At 43.4% G+C, this 17,269-nt stretch overlaps 1 protein-coding gene across 2 annotated transcripts in view; it reads right to left on the bottom strand.

The window, feature by feature from the left end:
* The window catches only part of SLC22A16 (solute carrier family 22 member 16), a 37,918-nt gene extending 26,203 nt beyond the window's left edge, over window positions 1–11,715 (bottom strand). The window contains exons 1-2 of one of the 2 annotated variants that reach the window (XM_021392568.1): window positions 11,600–11,676; window positions 8,488–8,574 (exon numbers count right to left, since the gene is read on the bottom strand). In XM_021392568.1, coding sequence (XP_021248243.1) covers window positions 8,488–8,552 — 65 coding nt within the window. In that variant the 5' untranslated portion in view covers window positions 8,553–8,574; window positions 11,600–11,676. Of the gene's footprint in view, window positions 1–8,487; window positions 8,575–11,599 lie in introns of both variants that reach the window. The other variant, XM_021392569.1, reaches the window with a different exon arrangement.

Here is a 17,269-nt window from a genome sequence, read left to right as displayed (position 1 = left end):
CAGAAATCTAATTATTCCCTGCTAGGAAAATGTTTATAAAACTTCTCATTCTTCATTAGTTTTTGAAAGATCTCCTCTGAAAAACTAAAACAAGTAACACTAATCAATTCAAGTACACTGGATGTCACTTTCCTGGCAAATGTTTATAACCATTCTTGCACATCCTAGTACCTTGTAAGTTTTCAGTCAAAATGTAATACAGAATATTAGATCTATGAATCAAATCAATTTTAAACTGCTCCCATTTCTTCCTTCCTTAACATAAGCAATTATTTTATTCATAGCATTACTTATGCAGCCAGGAATATGATTAAGATGCTCAACATAAAGTGTGGTATCACCTGTATAATGGGCCATTTTACTCTCCCTGGCTCCGTTTACAACTCTTGTTCTTGTGTTAATTCTTTCAGTACAATGATGATTCTTCATTAAGAGCAAAACAGAAGAGCTAAAGCAGATACATTTGTTTAGTATCTTTTTAGGAATATTTCAGAAATAAAAAGAATAATTTCAGATGTAATAAGTTACACTGAGGGAATTAAATGTCAGATAATACTGTGTCTTCTAAAATTTGAGACAGGGTCAACATACACGTCACAGAAAAGCAACTCTGTTTCAGCCAGAGATTCTTTGCTGTCAAACAAGTTGCAATTCTCCACATATTCATGGAGATTCAATGCACAGTGAGTTTATGTATTGTCTCTTATTTAACTTTTCTCTTGGCTCTTTCAAGGTCAGATGGTCTGTCCCACTCATGTTCAGTCTCCTTAGCCAGTTTAGTGTCCCCAGCTGGCTATTTCCTCCAAGACAAAGCAAGTTATCTCTACACCAATGTTTAAGAAGATTGCCGAGCACAAGAAGACTCTGAGCTTCTTTTGCAGGTTCACAGCTCACCTTTCCTCCAAACTGCCCCTCTTCACTGCAAATGTATAGCCCACTCTGGATAGAAGTCCTCAGTTCCTTCTCCTTCAATGGTGAATCTGCCCCATAAGACCTTTCTAAATGATTAAATCCTATTTCAGAGCTTTTCAGTTAGTTTTGCATTGCTTAGCAGCCTGGGCATTATCTTCTGTCCAGTTTTTGTTTATTTACACCCCTTCCAGTTTCACTGTTGGATATTGATCTGCTAATATAACTGTGTCTTCACAGGAAAAGAATATAAATATATTTTTGTATTCTCTCCTCTAAGAAGAATCATAGAAACATAGAATGTCTTGGGTTAGAAGAGACCTTAAAGATCCTCTAGTTCCAATGCCCCAGCCATGGGCAGGGCTGCCACCCCCCAGCTCAGGCTGCGCAGCGCCCTCCAGGAATGGGGCATCCACAGCTTCTCTGAGCAGCCTGTGCCAGAACCTAACCACCTCTGAGTAAAGAATTTCCTCCTAATACCTAATCTCAATCTCCCCTCCTTTAGTTTAAAATCATTTCCCCTTGTCCTATCAGATTGTATAAAATCTACAGATTGTATAAAATGTTAGTCTCCCTCCTGTTCATAAGCTCCCTTCAAGTACTGGAAGGCTGCAGTGAGGTATCCCCAGAGCGTTCTCTTGTCCAGGTTAAATACACCCAGCTACCTCAGCCTTTCTTCATAGGAGAGGTGCTCCAGCTCTCTGATCACCTTCGCAGCCCTCCTCTTGACCCACTCCAAAAGCTCCACATCTTTCTTGCACTGGGAGCCCCCACTCTGGATGCAGTACTCCAGATAGAGCCTCAGGAAGGCAGAGTAGAAGGGGACAATCACCTCCCTCTCCCTGCTGGCCACACACTTCTTTTGATGCAGCCCAGGATACTGCTGGCCTTCAGGGCTGCAAGTGGACACTGCTGGCTCATGTCAAGCTTTTCATCCACCAGAACCTTCAAGTCATTCTCTGCATGGCTGCTCTCAATGAGTTATTCTCCCGTATCTTGGGATTGCCCCAACTGAAGTGTGACACTTCGCACTTGGCGTTATTCATCTCATTAGGTTCATGCGGGCCCACTTCTCAAGCTTGTCCAGGTCCCTTTGGATGGCATCCCTTCCATTTTATCAATTGCACCACTCAGCTTAGTTTCATCAACAAACTTGCTGAGGGTGCACTCAATCCCACCGTCTATGCCACTGATAAAGATGAAGAGTGCCAGTCCCAAGACTGAACCCTGGGGGAAACCACTCATGACCGGATAGAACTGTTGACCACAAGCCTCTGCCTGCAACCACCAACCAATTCTTTTTCCATAAAATAGTCTACCTTTCAAATTCATATGTCTCCAAGTAAGAGACAGTGATGTGGTGTGGGATCATGTAAAAGACCTTGCACAAGTCCAGATAGATGACATCAGTTGCCCTTCCTTTCTCCACCGATGCCATCTCTCCATCACAGAAGGCCACCAAAAAAATTTACGCATTGTTTAGTACATACAATAGAATAAAATGTTGAGAATTGATTTAATTGATCTTGGGTATTTAAAATAGTGCCTTTCATTTTAATTAGAAAAAGAGCCTTTTTACAACCTGGTTATTTATCTCTTTCATCACCAAAAAAACAAGAGTTATTTCATATTGTTCTTGATTTCCTAGTGAAAAGCAGACAACTTTCAATTTCTTATCATTCAAGGAAAATTATTTCACTACAGTTAACATTTAAAGTAATTTAAATTAAAAACAAAGAAATACAAATCACATATTTCACTGTTTCCAAGGTCAAGAATGCATTTTAACATCTTATTAACATGTTCTGTAATGTTCTTTTACCTTGTTATTCTTCCACAGCAATGTCATGTGCTTTCCTTGAGTCTTTCTCTTATGGTATAAGGGAATGAACTGGAATATTGCTGTTTTCTAACATTACATAAGTATTTACAAGAAATACGGAGTGTTCCGTTCTCCACAAGAATCCAACAAAGAAACTGGATTCTGCTCAGACCTGCCAGGACTCTTCTTCTTAGATCTGTTTTTGTACTGTCTGCACCCATTCTCAATGGATAAGAGACAGAACAAAGATCAGCTACCTTGAACTACTAAGGACTGCAGCCTTCCAAGAAGCCTAAAAAACAAGTGTCAGTGACAGGAGGTTCCAAGTGCTCTAACCCTGGACCAAAAAATAATTTTGTCTTAGAAGGGTGGAGTTGAAAGAAGTTTGTTGCCATTTCCCAGCTCTCCTGATATAAACCAGATCCAAAGATCCAAACACCAGAAAATATCCAAACAGCGATTTGTTTTGGAGTCTGAGACACAAATAGGAGTTATTTAAGTGAAATGTGGTCTCATCAGTATGATTTCACTGTAAATTCAGTAGCTTTATGTCAGAATATGCTTTTGAATATTGCTGATCTATTGCTTATTTTTCACCTTTCATATTTGACATTCTCTCTAGTACTTGACAGACATTCAAATGAAGAATTATGTTACAGATATAGTAATATTTATCTATAGGGCAAAGGCTATCTGAAGAGTAGATGAAAAGTACCACTTTCTAATTTTTCACCAAGAACACAAAGATCTATGCCTGCAATTTAAAGGCTAAAAAACCCACGTGCTTTTGCCTACTTTGTAAGCGCTAAATGACTACATAATCTTCCTGTTTTCTGTCCCAGAATGTCAGTTGGTGGTTTGTTCACTTACTATCCATACTTTTGGGATTTCTGTGTTTCCAGAACAGCCTTGATTCCTTCTCTCTGATCTTAATGGTCTCATTTCAACAGCTGGCCAAAATCCATCTTTCCTCGTATTACCTGTATTCAAGGAACTGACAGCAAGTACTGCTGATAGAAAGCCACCAAGGTATCAAGCATTGTAACAGTAGTGTTGCTGCATACTTGACAATTTTTCTTATGTCTGACATAAAGCAGAGCAGTGCAAACACTGGGGTACCTGCTTTGTGTTGTCTTGAGAGAAAGATGCTGGTAAGTGCTGTGACACAGAAGGTATGCTGCTGGAAGTATCTCATGTATCTCAACCTCCTAGCTAAGCCTTAACTAGTTAAATAAGTTGAAAGTAAAGATTCTGGATGTATACTGTACATTTCAATGCAATATATTGTATACAGTATGCATCCATATACATTCAGATTTCTCTAGATTCCCTTTTCACTCAATGCAGAAGCACAGACAAATATAGGTGCCTCCTTCATCCTGTCCTGCAGCACTCATTGAAAATAAGGCAGATGAATTGTGCCTTTAAAGAGTCTCGTTCTCCTCTCTGACAAGGTGACTAAGGAAGGTGCCTGAAGTTTATACTATAAGCCTGTAATGTTAGTGAGCTCATCTTTATTTCTTTATTTGCTCTGATGAGCCTTGATTTGGACAGGCAACTTCCCCACAGAGCTAGCAGAGACTTACACAGACGGATCAAATGGGTAACTAGAGCCTTCCAAATCTTTTTCACAGCTTAGACAGGAGAAGAGGTTGCTACATCGGTGGAAAAGACCAGGCCACCAAAGACACAACACACTGAGATGGTACTGTGCTCCATCCAAGTGTGGTGCTGGCTACTTTTTACAGAGCAATATAGACCAGTTAGTTTTTTTATAGACCAGTTTTCTGAATCATCTTTCCATCATTTGTATTCTTCTTCTTGCTGCCTTATTGGCCCTTTCCATCTACTCTCCAGGCTGTGGCCTTTATTCCCATCTCAGCATCACTGCTGAGGTGGCACTTCTGATGCTGCTAGATTATAGTAATGCCTCCAGATAATGGGAAGAGGAATCCCAGCTTCTCCTCTTCGTGAAAACATTTTATTGAGGAAAGAGCTCAGTCTCTGATCCAACTGATGGTGCATCTAGATTCCACAAACCACCTTTTCATTGCACATGATCTTCAGAGAACATCTGGTCTGAGTGAGCTGAGCATTACAGTTTGACTATCAGTGCATGATACTAACCCATATATTAACTTTCTAGGTAGTTCCAGTATTTTCAGAGAGATGGGATTTCTCCCCAAGATATATGCACTATCTGTCAGATCAACCATTATTAGCACTTTTAAGTCACTGTCCTGTACAGTTTGTCACCATGCTGTTTCTAGTCTTGCCCTTTGTAATGGAGACCTCAGTTTAAATTTTCTATGTATTGTTAATTTTTCTGTATTTCTGATAAGTTGATAATACCATGTTCTTGCTCAGATGCTACAGCTTAATACCTCAAGCTACCTGAAATAAAATGTCAGCTGCGTACATACTTCAGTTCCACTCTTGTTGCATACAGCAACATGTTAGCAGAGAAATTTTTATAGCATGTGCTGAAGGTTTCTGGGACCTTTAAAGAATTCTTTAAATCTAATAGTATATTGTACTTGAATCATTTCACTTCCTGCAATATACTGGTCAAGATTTTCATTAGCAAGCCCATTTTATAAAACATTTCTTTCCAACTTGGGGGAACTTTTGTACTGTAGAAAATCATGACCATCATTAGAAAATTATTGACAGAGCTTTCACAGGAGTGATATACCAGGCACCAAATTACAGGGAACACACTTTGTGATCTACTGTTACAATCTACTTATTCCCTCCAGAAGGAGGCAGAGTGAAGTTGCCAGCACATTCTGATGCAGTACAATTTTGTTTGTGCAGATCCTGTGCTAGACTGCCTGCAGCATGACCTGAATCCCAGCAACTGTAGTGAGTATCTCTTGCAGACAGTACTGCTAGTGCCTCGTCCCCAGTATCCAGGAGCACTTGCCAGTATCCATGTTTGGTTCTGAGCCCTGAAAATATTTCTACTTTTGCCTAGTCAGGCATATATAATAAGAGCTTTGTTGAAGCTGCTGGAGTCTGCTCTGTGAAAACACATGGCTTGTCTCACTTCTCTGAGGCTATTATGATGCTATTCCACCAGTGGGATCAAATGCTCTTTACAAAATATCAGGGCACTCGTAAAAAAAAAAAAAAAAAAAAAAAAAAAGCAGTTATTCCTGAAACACAGCTAATTCCTCTTATTTTAGCCTGTGGGCACCTGACATGAGCATAGGCTGATTCAGATGTTATAACATAGTAGAGTTATAAAGCTGAAGAATATATCAAGCATTTCTGCCAGACATCACCCCTGACTAGGAGCCAAAGGAGGACTTAGATTTGAGATTCTTCTCTCTGGCACATTCCAGTAAATGCAAACAGCTGTCCACTGACACATTTCCAAAAGTGAACGACAGATACATTGCTATGAACTTGTCCATTGTATAAAGTAGCTAGCATACAGGAGAAAAACAAAGGTTTTCTAGAAGCAATCTCTAAACCACAGCATTTTGCTCATCTTTGGGAAATGTCAAATTTTAAACAGGAATTCATTTTATTTTGTTTACATATTAATTTTGTGTAGGATGTACTAACCACTAAATATATTAATATTTCAGAAAATGCTTGTAATGCTTCTGTTTTTAAAGTAAAAGCTAATCATAAGTGCAAATGCTGAACATCATTACCTGCTTTTTCATACTAGCGTGGAAAAGAAAAAAACCCTTTTTCATGTCCTGCAAGTACACTTGCTTGAAAAATCTATTCCTGTTGGGGAAGAATTACTCAAGCCATCTGTAAAATATGAGTTTGAAAAAACACTGCTTGAAAGTATTCTTATTATCTTTTTAATGAAAAGAAATGGGTGAACGTGTTCTTTGAGATACTTGAGACTCTTTGTTATTTGATACATATCCAAAAATTCCTGGAAAATTCCTGGTAGTATCATGTATGCACCATGGTTTGCAGAAGATGTAATCAGATCTCAAGAAGAGCTGGAAGCTATGAAACAAGAGAGGTAATAAAGGCATCAGCATGAAAATAGGAGCCTGGAAAAGTTCGGAGAAGTGAAAAGAAGATGGATGGTTTGGTGCAGGCCTTAGAAATGAACCAAGAGCCCTAGAATGTTGAGAGAAGAGAAATGATCCTAGCACTGAGTGTTCAAATACTGCTTTTATGGCACTGAGCGGCAGGGACTGCATTGCAAACATCCACTGGAAGAACCTCTCCTAAAGCAAGGTCCGTCTTTTACAAGCTGAGTATAGTGTCTGATCTATTTGTGGCCCCTAGGAAAGTGTTGGGGCAGTTAACAGAAAGCACTGAAACTGTTGAAAAATGTGGTAATCTCTCCTAGAGCCCAAGTCTGGGTGCAACAGGTGAGTATCGTGTCCCAGTGGTCACCCCGTCCTGCCTCTCTCCTCTTCCCATAGGCCACTGCTAATCCTGGTCAGGGCTGTTTCTGAAGTCCCCACTGTAGCAGCCCCATTCATAAGGCAACAAGCTCGTGTAAAGCAACATGAAGATGTTAAAAAAGCTGAATAAATACACAAACATTTCAATAAAGATAAAAAACAGTCATTGCCAATTTGTTAAACAGTCCAACAGTTAGTACAATACTTCACTTACAAAACTAACATTTGAAAATCTGGCTATGTTTATTTGGAAAAAAAAAAAAAAGAACAAAAGCAAAAGCAAACCAAACCCACGGGACAGTTTAAAAGAACAGAAAATCTTTTACAAGAATCTAGAAATATTTCATTATAAAACCTGGAAATAGTATCAGCGACACCCAACTGTCCTGTCTCCCTGACAATTTCCACCACCCACATTTAGCTAAAGTATAAGCCAAGATCTGAAAACTGTAAATAGAATCATAGAATCATAGAATTAGCTAGGTTAGAAAAGACCTACAAGATCATCCAGTCCAACCACCCACCTACCACCAATAACCTCACTAAACCATGTCTCTCAACACCGTATCTAAATGCTTCTTGAACACCTCCAGGGACAAAAAATCATGGAGAAAGCTCTATGCACCATGCAGACTGCACCTCATAGCTCCTGGATGTGCCAGCTGGGAAATCAACACCTCACTTTCATCCACACTAACAGGCACAGGCACTCAGTTTTAATCAGGACACAGAATCACAGAATCACCATGACTGGAAAAGACCTCCAAGACCATCTAGTCCAAACATCCACCTACCACCAATATTTCCCCACTAAATCATGTCCCTTAGTACAACATCTAAACATTTCTTGAACACCTCCAGGAATGGTGACTCAACCACCTCCCCAGGCAGCCTGTTCTGATACCTCACCACTCCTTCAGAGAAGAAATTTTCCCTAATATCCAGCCTGAACCTCCCCTGGCGCAACTCATCCTATTGTTGTTACCTGGGAAAAGAGGCTGACCCCCACCTCACCAAAACCTCCTTTCAGAGAGTTGTAGACAGTGATAATGTCTCCCCTGAGACTCCTCCAGACTGAACAACCCCAGCTCCCTCGGCCGCTCCTCATAAGACTTGTGCTCCAGACCCCTCACCAGCTTCATTGCCCTTCTCTGGACACTCTCCAGGGCCTCTGTTTCTTATTACACTTGTCTCCATTCAGCACTTTGTGATGGTGTAGATCAGAGCTACAAAACACACAGACTGCTGGTCACACTCAACCAGGTAAGTCAGGTCTGTGTCCTGCAGGTAGACTAAAATCACCAAGCTTCTTGAAAGACCTACCAGGGCACAGCAAGTTGAGTCACCAGCCTTAGGCCTGTCACTTACCTTTCCCCTTTCCCTGCACTTGGGTTACTGCACTCAGAGTAGTTGGGCAGAGAGGGAGAGTCCATAGGGACAGTCCGTCAGGAAGTGCTGCATGAAAGAAGGATGCAGTTCAATGTAGGTAAATTGGGAGCTTTAAGGCATGGCAGCTCATTAGAAATAAGGCCTTCTGAGGCATACAAGACTTGTGGATTTTTTTTTCATTCACCTTTACAATGGTGAGCAGTGATCTTATATACCAGAAACAGACTTGAAAACGATGTTTAAAACAACCTTCTTGAATTGATGGGCCACAAATGCTACACGTGCCCAAATTCAAAGACAGGGGTTGCCTCTCTGAGCAAAGTCCAGAACTGCGCCTCATCAGATCAGAGCCAGCTCCAGCTGCTCCAAAAGGAACCTGCTGCTACCAGAGCTGAGCCATGAGTGATGCTGGGTGCAGCTCTCGGAGAGCAGGTTAAAGAAAGGGAAAAACTGCTGCGCAACAGCAGCTGGGAAAGAGGAGTGAGATATATGAAAGAAGCAGCCCTGCAGGTACCAAGGTAAGTGCAGAAGGAGGGCAGGAGGTGTTCCAGGTGCGGAGGAGCAGGCTGTACTCTTGCAGCCCTTGGGCACCGTGCAGAGTAGATCTCCATGTCCAGCCATGGAGGAGCCCACAGTGGAGCAGGGACAGAGAGCGACCATAAAGGAGCAGCAGAGACAAAGCGTTACAGATCGGCCACTGCCCCCATTCCCTGTTCCTCTGTGTCTGTCAGTGAGGAGGAGGTAGAAGATTTGGACGTGAAGCTGAGCCTGAGAAGAAGGGAGTGGGTTGGAGGAAGGTGTTTTTGGCTTTGTTTCTCACTATGCCACTCTGTTTTCAATTGCAACAAATTAATCTTCCCCAAGCAGAGTCTGTTTTGCCTGTGCAGTCATCAGTGAGTGATCTCCCTGCCTTTATCTCGGCCCAGCAGCTTTCCATCTGATCTTCTCCCAGTGCCTTGCTGTGCAGAGAGAGCAAGAGAGCAGGCTGGTGGGCACTCGGCAGCCAGCCAAGGTCAACCCACCATGAAGGCACAAAGTCTGCCTTCAGGTGCACAGGAAAGAACAGCTGATACATTTTTATGGCTGCTCATGCATGTCTCAAGACTCCACTAAGAACTACAGCATCAGTGAGACTTTCGAAGGAGAGTCCAATGGAAAACAAAATATTGGCAGCACGCATGTGAATGTCAGTTCTGCAACGCTATCTTAAAGTGAAAGTTTCATACATTCTATGTGAATCATTATATACATAATATATTTTACAGTGTGTTATAAATAGCGTATATATAATGTGTGTATACTCTCTCCATAAATATATTTACACACATACAAACAGCTGGCCATTCTTTACTGCATCTGTCAGAGCGTAAGATAATCAGAACAGTCCCCAAGTAGTAACAGTCATGCTTGCACCACTAAGTCTGGCTGTGGCAGACCTAATAAATCCATGCACGGTGCATGGTTTATACGGCATTGTAAGAATTGCATGAACCGAAGAAAATATTATCTGTCAGTATCACAGTGATGCACAAACAAATCAGAACTTACTTCAGAATAACAAGCATATATGGAGCAGACAACTTTTTATAGGTAGTATGTTCATTTACCATGTACATTCCAGCAGTCTGCAGCTAACCAAAAGGCTCTAAACCCAAGACAACTCCTATGAACAGTACCTCGTATAATCTGGCCCCCAGATGTGAGGTTATCGCTGTACAATTATTCTCCCTATAATTGCAAAAAATATTTGAAAACTATCACTGAAGTACTGATAAATGTTCTCTACTGGGAAAACTGCTTCATTCATTTCAGTACTCAGTGTCAAATGCTCATTTTTCACAAACAGCGTAAGGCAGAAGAGTGACAGCAACAACAAAATAATGTTTGCTAGGAATTCCCTCCTAGTACACACAGAACAAAATATTTTTGTTGCTGGCCCAGAACTGATAATGAATGAGAAACTGTCCAGATGGATATGTGTGTAAGTCACAACTTGGCAGATTTCATTTTAAGCGAACATCCCAGTTAAGCAAAGAAAAAGCCTTTCCATGCTCAACAACTGCAGCAGTTCTCGATACCAGTACTGCTTGCCCAGGACACTGGGGGTTGGAATCCCCCCATGGTGCCTCCTCCCTGGGGGCACTCAAGGCCAGGCTGGATGGGGCCTAGAGCAACCTGGTCTAGTGGGAGGGGTCCTTGCCAGGGGGGTTGGAAAAGATGACCTCTAAGGTCCCTTCCAACCCAAACCATTCTAAGATCATAGGATCTTTAAGATCACTTCCAACGTAAGCCACTCTAAGATTCTATGATTAAGAGTCCATCCCGCTGCACAGTGCAAGTGTGCACTTCTACCATTAAAAGGATCTCCAGGGATTTGCTCAGAATGTCCCAGTGGGGGAAGGCCCACACAGCGCTTTAGGTTAGCCCTCCAGTGACTGTGCTAGAAAGCACAATGCTGTGATCCAACCCATAAACTTGTACCCAAACTGTGACACAAGGGTCTGCCCTGGACACCTACTCTGAGCAGTATGCACTGCAAACTCCATGCGGATTAGCGCACCAACAGAGCTCACAACAGAACACGCCAAGAGGACGTGCACCTTTTCATCTTACAAATCCTAAAGTTCCACTTCCTCACCCACCACCTCTGCTCCATTCCACGTGCAACCAGACGCTCACCCCCACACACTGCACACCAGCCAGCAGCCATACACATCCCACTCACAACCAGGCACCCCGTCTTACCAACCCAGGGCAGTACGCACACACTCAGTCACACCCCACACCGCTGTCACGTGCATCACACCATTGACCATAGGAAGCCCTTGGCCATCGATGCACATGCACACACTCATACCCATGTATCGCACACAGTACGCCCAATATCAGCAAAGCCGCCGAACACACTCGTGTCACCGCGTGCTGAGCTCACACCCTAGAGGTGCGGTGCGAGCGGTGTGGGCAGTGTGAGCAGTGCCCCTGAGAAGCCCGTGCTATACGCGAATGCTGCGTGTACGTGCGATGCACGGCACTGTGCGCTGTCACTCTCCGTGTGTGCGTGTGTCCGGACGGGCCGCAGCCGCCCCACTACCTGCCGAAGTGACCCAGGGAGTCGAAGAGCTGCTCGGAGCCGGGAGCCATGGCGCGACCGCAGCCTCAGTGCCGCCGTCCCGGCGCTGCGGGGAAGAGCCACCGGCCCGGCCCGGCCCCCCGCCCCCTGCGGCCCGCTCCGCCCCGTCCCGCGGCCCGGGGCTCCCCGCGGGGCCCGTCCCGCCGCGCCCAGGCCGTGCGCGGGGCGAGGGGAAGCCCCCGCACATCGTTCCACGGAGCCCGGGGAGGGGGGCTTCAGGCGGCCAGGGGAGCGGAAAAGCGGCCGTGTGGGCACTGTGCGGGGGGTCGCGGTCTCGGTGCTGCTGCTGTGGGGACGGTTCCGTCCCTCATCCGGACCTGAGGATGGTCACATCCCTCACACAGACCGTGTGCCTCTGTCTCACCGCAGAAGGGCTGGGCTCTGCCTGTCCCATCAGGCAGCTTTCCCCCCCCCCCCCCCAAATTAAATTAAAGAAAGCAATTATGTGCTTCAGTCCTCCTGTGGCAATCAATAATGATCCACTGTTTCAGGCTCCAGTGTGCTTTGTACAGATATTTTCAATTAAAAGAGGGTATAAACTTTTTTCCCCCAGGACATTATCTAAACGTTAACGAGAGTTACTGTTAGTTGCCTTATGATCTGTTCTGTTATTGGGCTATATTATGTTGTAATGAGTAACATGATCATTTCTTTTTCCCCAAAATTTTGGCACATAATGTAAAATAGCATTATCATTCACTAGATGTAAAATATGTAACATATGCCATACAGCATCACTCATTAGTACTCTAATTTATCATTGAGCCTTAATTATATTTGGACTTAATTTTCTGCCTTCCCCAGAGCAGGCCAAGATCATAGAATTATAGAATCATAGAATCATAGAATGGCTTGGGACCTCAAAGCCCACCCAGTCCCACCCCCTGCTGTGGGCAGGGCTGCCACCCCACAGCTCAGGCTGCCCAGGGCCCCATCCAACCTGGCCTTGAGCGCCTCTCACAGCTTCTCTGGGCAGCCTGTGCCAGGGCCTTACCACCACTGAGTAAAGAATTTCCTCCTGATATCTAAATCTCCCCTTCTCTAGCTTAAAATCATTCCTCCTTGTCTTATCACTATCTACTCATGTAAAGTTGATTTCCCTCTTGTTTATAATCTCCCTTTAAATATTTGAAGGCCATAATGAGGTCTCCCCAGAGCCTTCTCCAGACTGAACAAGCCCAGCTACGTCAGCCTGTCCTCAGTAGAGGAGCTCCAGCCTTCTGATCATCATTGTGGCCCTACTCTGATCCCTCTCCAAAAGCTCAATATCTTTCTTGTGCAGGGGGCCCCAGACCTGGATGCAGTACTTCAGATGGGGCCTCACAAGGGCAGAGTAGATGGGGACAATCACCTCTCTCACCGTGCTGGCTCTTCTGAAGCAACCAAGGGTACCGCTGGCCTTCAGGGCTGCAAGCACACATTGCTGGCTCATGACAAGTATTTTTCATCTACCAGGACCTCCAAGTCCTTCTCTGCAAGACTACCCTGAAGGAGTTTTTCACCCAGTCTGTATACATATCTGGGATTGCCCCGACCCAAGTGTAACACTTTGCACTGGGCTTTGTTGAACCTCATGAGGTTTACACAGGCCCACCTTTTGTATTTGTCTGGGTCCCTTTGGATGGCATCTCTTCCTCCTATTGTATCAGTTGCACAACTCAGCTTGGATGAGATAACCTATCTGAAGCTGTTGGAGAATGAGCAGAACAAGTTACAGTAGGAGACCTTTGTGGTAGTCACTAGCAGGCTTTGCTGTACAGACACACTCTAGCCAACCAGTCACTCCCGTGTGACGATTAGGAAAGGTATGGAGAAGAGCTGTGGCTGGTACAACCCTCAGGTTTAAGGTTTCCCTCCTCCTCCTCCAAGTCCAAAGCCATTCTTACACTGTGTGAGGAGATCATAGAACCATAGAATCATTTGAGTTGGAAGGGACCCTTAAAGGCCACCTAGTCCAACTCCCCTGCTATGAACAGGGACACCACAGCTACATCAGGGTACTCAGAGCCCCACCCAGCCTGACCTTGAATGTATCCAAGGATGGGGCATCCACCACCTCTCCGGGCAATCAGTTCCAGTGCCTCATCACCCTTATTGTAAAAAACTTCCTTAATCCAATCTAAATCTCCTTTCGTTTAGTTTGAAACCATTTTCCCCTTGTCCTATCACAACAGGCTCTGCTAAAGAGTCTGTTCCCTTCTTTCTTATAGCCCCACTTAGATACTGAAGGGCTACTATCAGGTCTCCCCAGAGATGGAGATGGACCAGATCTACTCCAAAGCTTCCTTCCACCCCAAACCATCCTGTGATGCTGTGATGGAAGGCACATTTCCAGCACGCTGCATGAAATAACCCTCAGACATTTCCTATTAATCCACTAAAGTCAGCCTTCCTTTTCCAAAATGTGACCTAAACGCTTCTAACAGCACTTTCCCTGCCAGCTTCCCCACTTTTGCAGGGAGGTATGTCTTTAAGAGGCTCTGGCACCAACCGAGTGCACAACTGCACCTCCGTGCAGAGCAGATGTTCATGCAGTGCAGTGACAATCTGTTCCAGTGCAGACCTGGAAAAAACAGATGCTTGTCAGACTTCTTGGTCATGAGCAAACAGCACGTTGCACTGCGAGGAATCTGAGGATCGGGTCCAGCAATGGATTCCTTCTCACAGCTACTGTGGTGCTACGCCCCTCATCTCATACTCTTTTGGAAGGCTTTGCTGTTTGAGAAAGCTCAACAGTTGTCTTTCCACATCTGCATAGGATTTTTTTAACACCAAGTCTGAAGCTTGTTTTTGTTACTTTCTTAGGGTATGTGAACTAGTAAGTCTAAGGGACTTACTTGTTTACTTTATGTATATATATATATACAACTTGGTTTTTGCCTTAAAATGTCAGCATTCATTTGAATCAACCTTGTTTTTTTCTGGAGCATGTTTTTCAAGTTTAAGTGGTGCTTGAAGACACCACTGGTATATTCACAAAGCATTTCTTTTTCGCAAGAGCCGCTCTAGTTAAATAGTTGTTTGCAAAAACAAACAGCAATGAATAGTAAACACTCTGGCTACATAATGCCTTCCTGCTCCTTTGCCTGTTTTTTGTGTCTTGCCTTCTACACCAAGTAAACTCATTAGGTTTCTACAGCATTAAGGTATTGGGAAGATCTGATTTTGGTGTAAACATCAAGCAGGAAATACCAAAGTCCCTTTCAGTCCATTTTTTAAACCTAAAAAGATCCATAGTTGTCGCTTTGCAGGATCTCTCAGGAACATTCTTGCACATATTAAACTCTATGTCTGCATCTTTGATAATATCATGCTTCTATGGAGGGAGACTGACTCTTTACATGGTGATAGGACAAGGGGAATTTTTTCAAACTAAAGGAGGAGAGATTTAGATTAGACGTTAGGAGGAAATTTTTCATTCAGAGGGCAGTGAGGCAGTGGCACAGGCTGCCCAGAGAAGCTGTGGGTGCCCCATCCCTGGAAGCGCACAAGGCCAGGTTGGATGGGGGCCCTGGGCAGCCTGAGCTCGGGGGTGGCAGCCCCGCTCACAGCAGGAGTGGGACTGAGTGGGCTTTCATGTCCCTTCTAACCCAAGGCATTCTGTGATTCTCTGATGCTATGATTCTATGAGTCTATAATTATATGATTTACTGCCCATATGAGAATAAAAATAGAAAATGTGCACCCGCTCCTACTGAACTTAATACCAAACTCTCACGTCTATGTTTACAAACATTATTAATGTAATGTCCACCATGTCAGCTTTCTTAAACATTCAGCGATCACAGATTCACCTTCTTTCTTTCAAGCCTCAGAAGATGCACTGCATGCTTTAAGCCTGACTTCCTCCTATCCTGTTACAGCAATTCTACATGAAGCAGGAACTATGCTTTTACTCAGTTATTCCTCACAGAGCTGTTTTTCATCAGAGTGACCTAAAAACATAGAGGTCCTTCGGTGACTTTGTTCACAGACAGTACACAGCTCACTTTAGCTTCCTGCAGCATGATAAACTTGTGCTACAGCAAATACAAGCAACATCTGAAGAAGAAGTGGAAGATATCTCTAATTACAGCGTGTCAAAATGAGACCATCCACATCCGTGCTCTACCCAGTGTAGAATTTTAGGGTTTTTTTTTTTTTAGCAGAAGGAACTGAAGGGACTTTGTGATTCCTTTCTTATAAAATCTTTAGAAACCACTGGGATGGGAAGATTCAGAGTGTTCAACATGCTTTTCCAGGATATACCAGAGGTTTCAAGTGTTGGTCTTTTAATCCCACAAGGGATTAAAGGAAATATTCAGAGCCACATCTCAAAAAAGCTTTAGTTACACACTTAACCTCATTTCCGGCATTCACAGATAAGTTGGTGCTCAACAGAGGCATTCAATGTTGCACAGTCCTTGAATCCTTGGAAGAAGTGATCTTAATGACTTGTAATGGGAGAAGAGATGGCTTATAGAATGATCTCCTTTGGTTTGTCATTCCCACTAGGAAAAATCCAGTGTCAACTGGTGCAGAGTGTTCCTGTCCTTCCCTTCAGGTAAGTCAAATTACAGTGTCACCAACATATGAGACGTGTACAAGGAACGTGCTTCTGATGTGAATTTCTGTACGTGTTCTGATGCATACATACACACATGCTGAGCTTCGAATTACAGCTGAACCCTAAATAACAAAGTAGATCACTGATACCATCACCAACACTTTTTCATGGCTCCATTTAAGAACTGATTACCTAATTTCTGACCCATCTGTTTCCCACTCCTTTTGACATGGCTTGTAACCCACAGGTGAGGAGCAATTATTACAGGGAGTGCTGGAACTGCAGCTGTGTCAAGCAAAAAAACCACTAAAACCATCCATAAGATAGCTTGAACATAACCTTCTCATCTCCTGTTTGGAAGTTACCTGCCTCTGTTCCCTTCCAATGAAAGTCAAGCAAGCGACTTCTAGTTGTATTGTGGACTTCTGCAAGGATCCATTTAACTGTGTCCTTCCAGAGTGTGCTACTTCAGCTTCATATTTTCTAGGACACTTCTTCCACTGTACCTTTTTGTCTGGAGTTACTCCAGCTGTGCAGATGAAGGCATATGATTCATATGAAAAATGTACTTCATCATGGAAATTTCACTAGTCCAACACGACTACATGGCCTTCTTGAATAATCTAAAAATAATTTAGAAATTCAGAAAAGCAAGTTGAATGGGCAGGAAAACAGTGCGAGAGCTTGAATCAGAAACCCGTTAGTTCAGAAGCAAGATGGTAATGAGAATTTATCTGAATACTGTTTCAGTTTTGGACTACGCCTACCAGTCATCCATGCAGACTTTGTCTTTTATGGAAAGCAAAAGCTAAACTCCCTGTTAAGACAGATTTCTCCATGGATGCCTTATAAAAATCAGATAAATTTGATAGACATCTTAAGAATACATCTTTTAGCAAAAGCTTAATTCAAAGAGAGCTCTAATTAAGCATAACACAGTACAGTTAAAATCCCAAGTCTTTAATTTTGTTTCAGTTATAATTCTTGTAATATATTTCCTCTCATTCCATGGGAAGAGTGATCACATACTAGCTAAGACTCCTAGCTGGCTCTGGGCAGTATTTTCTCCAGCTCCATGTGCTCTG

This window comes from Numida meleagris, chromosome 3 (assembly GCF_002078875.1).
Source record: "Numida meleagris isolate 19003 breed g44 Domestic line chromosome 3, NumMel1.0, whole genome shotgun sequence".
Lineage (NCBI taxonomy): Eukaryota > Metazoa > Chordata > Aves > Galliformes > Numididae > Numida > Numida meleagris.
Note: the sequence above shows the minus strand (reverse complement) of the source record. Positions and strands in the feature narration are given on the sequence as shown.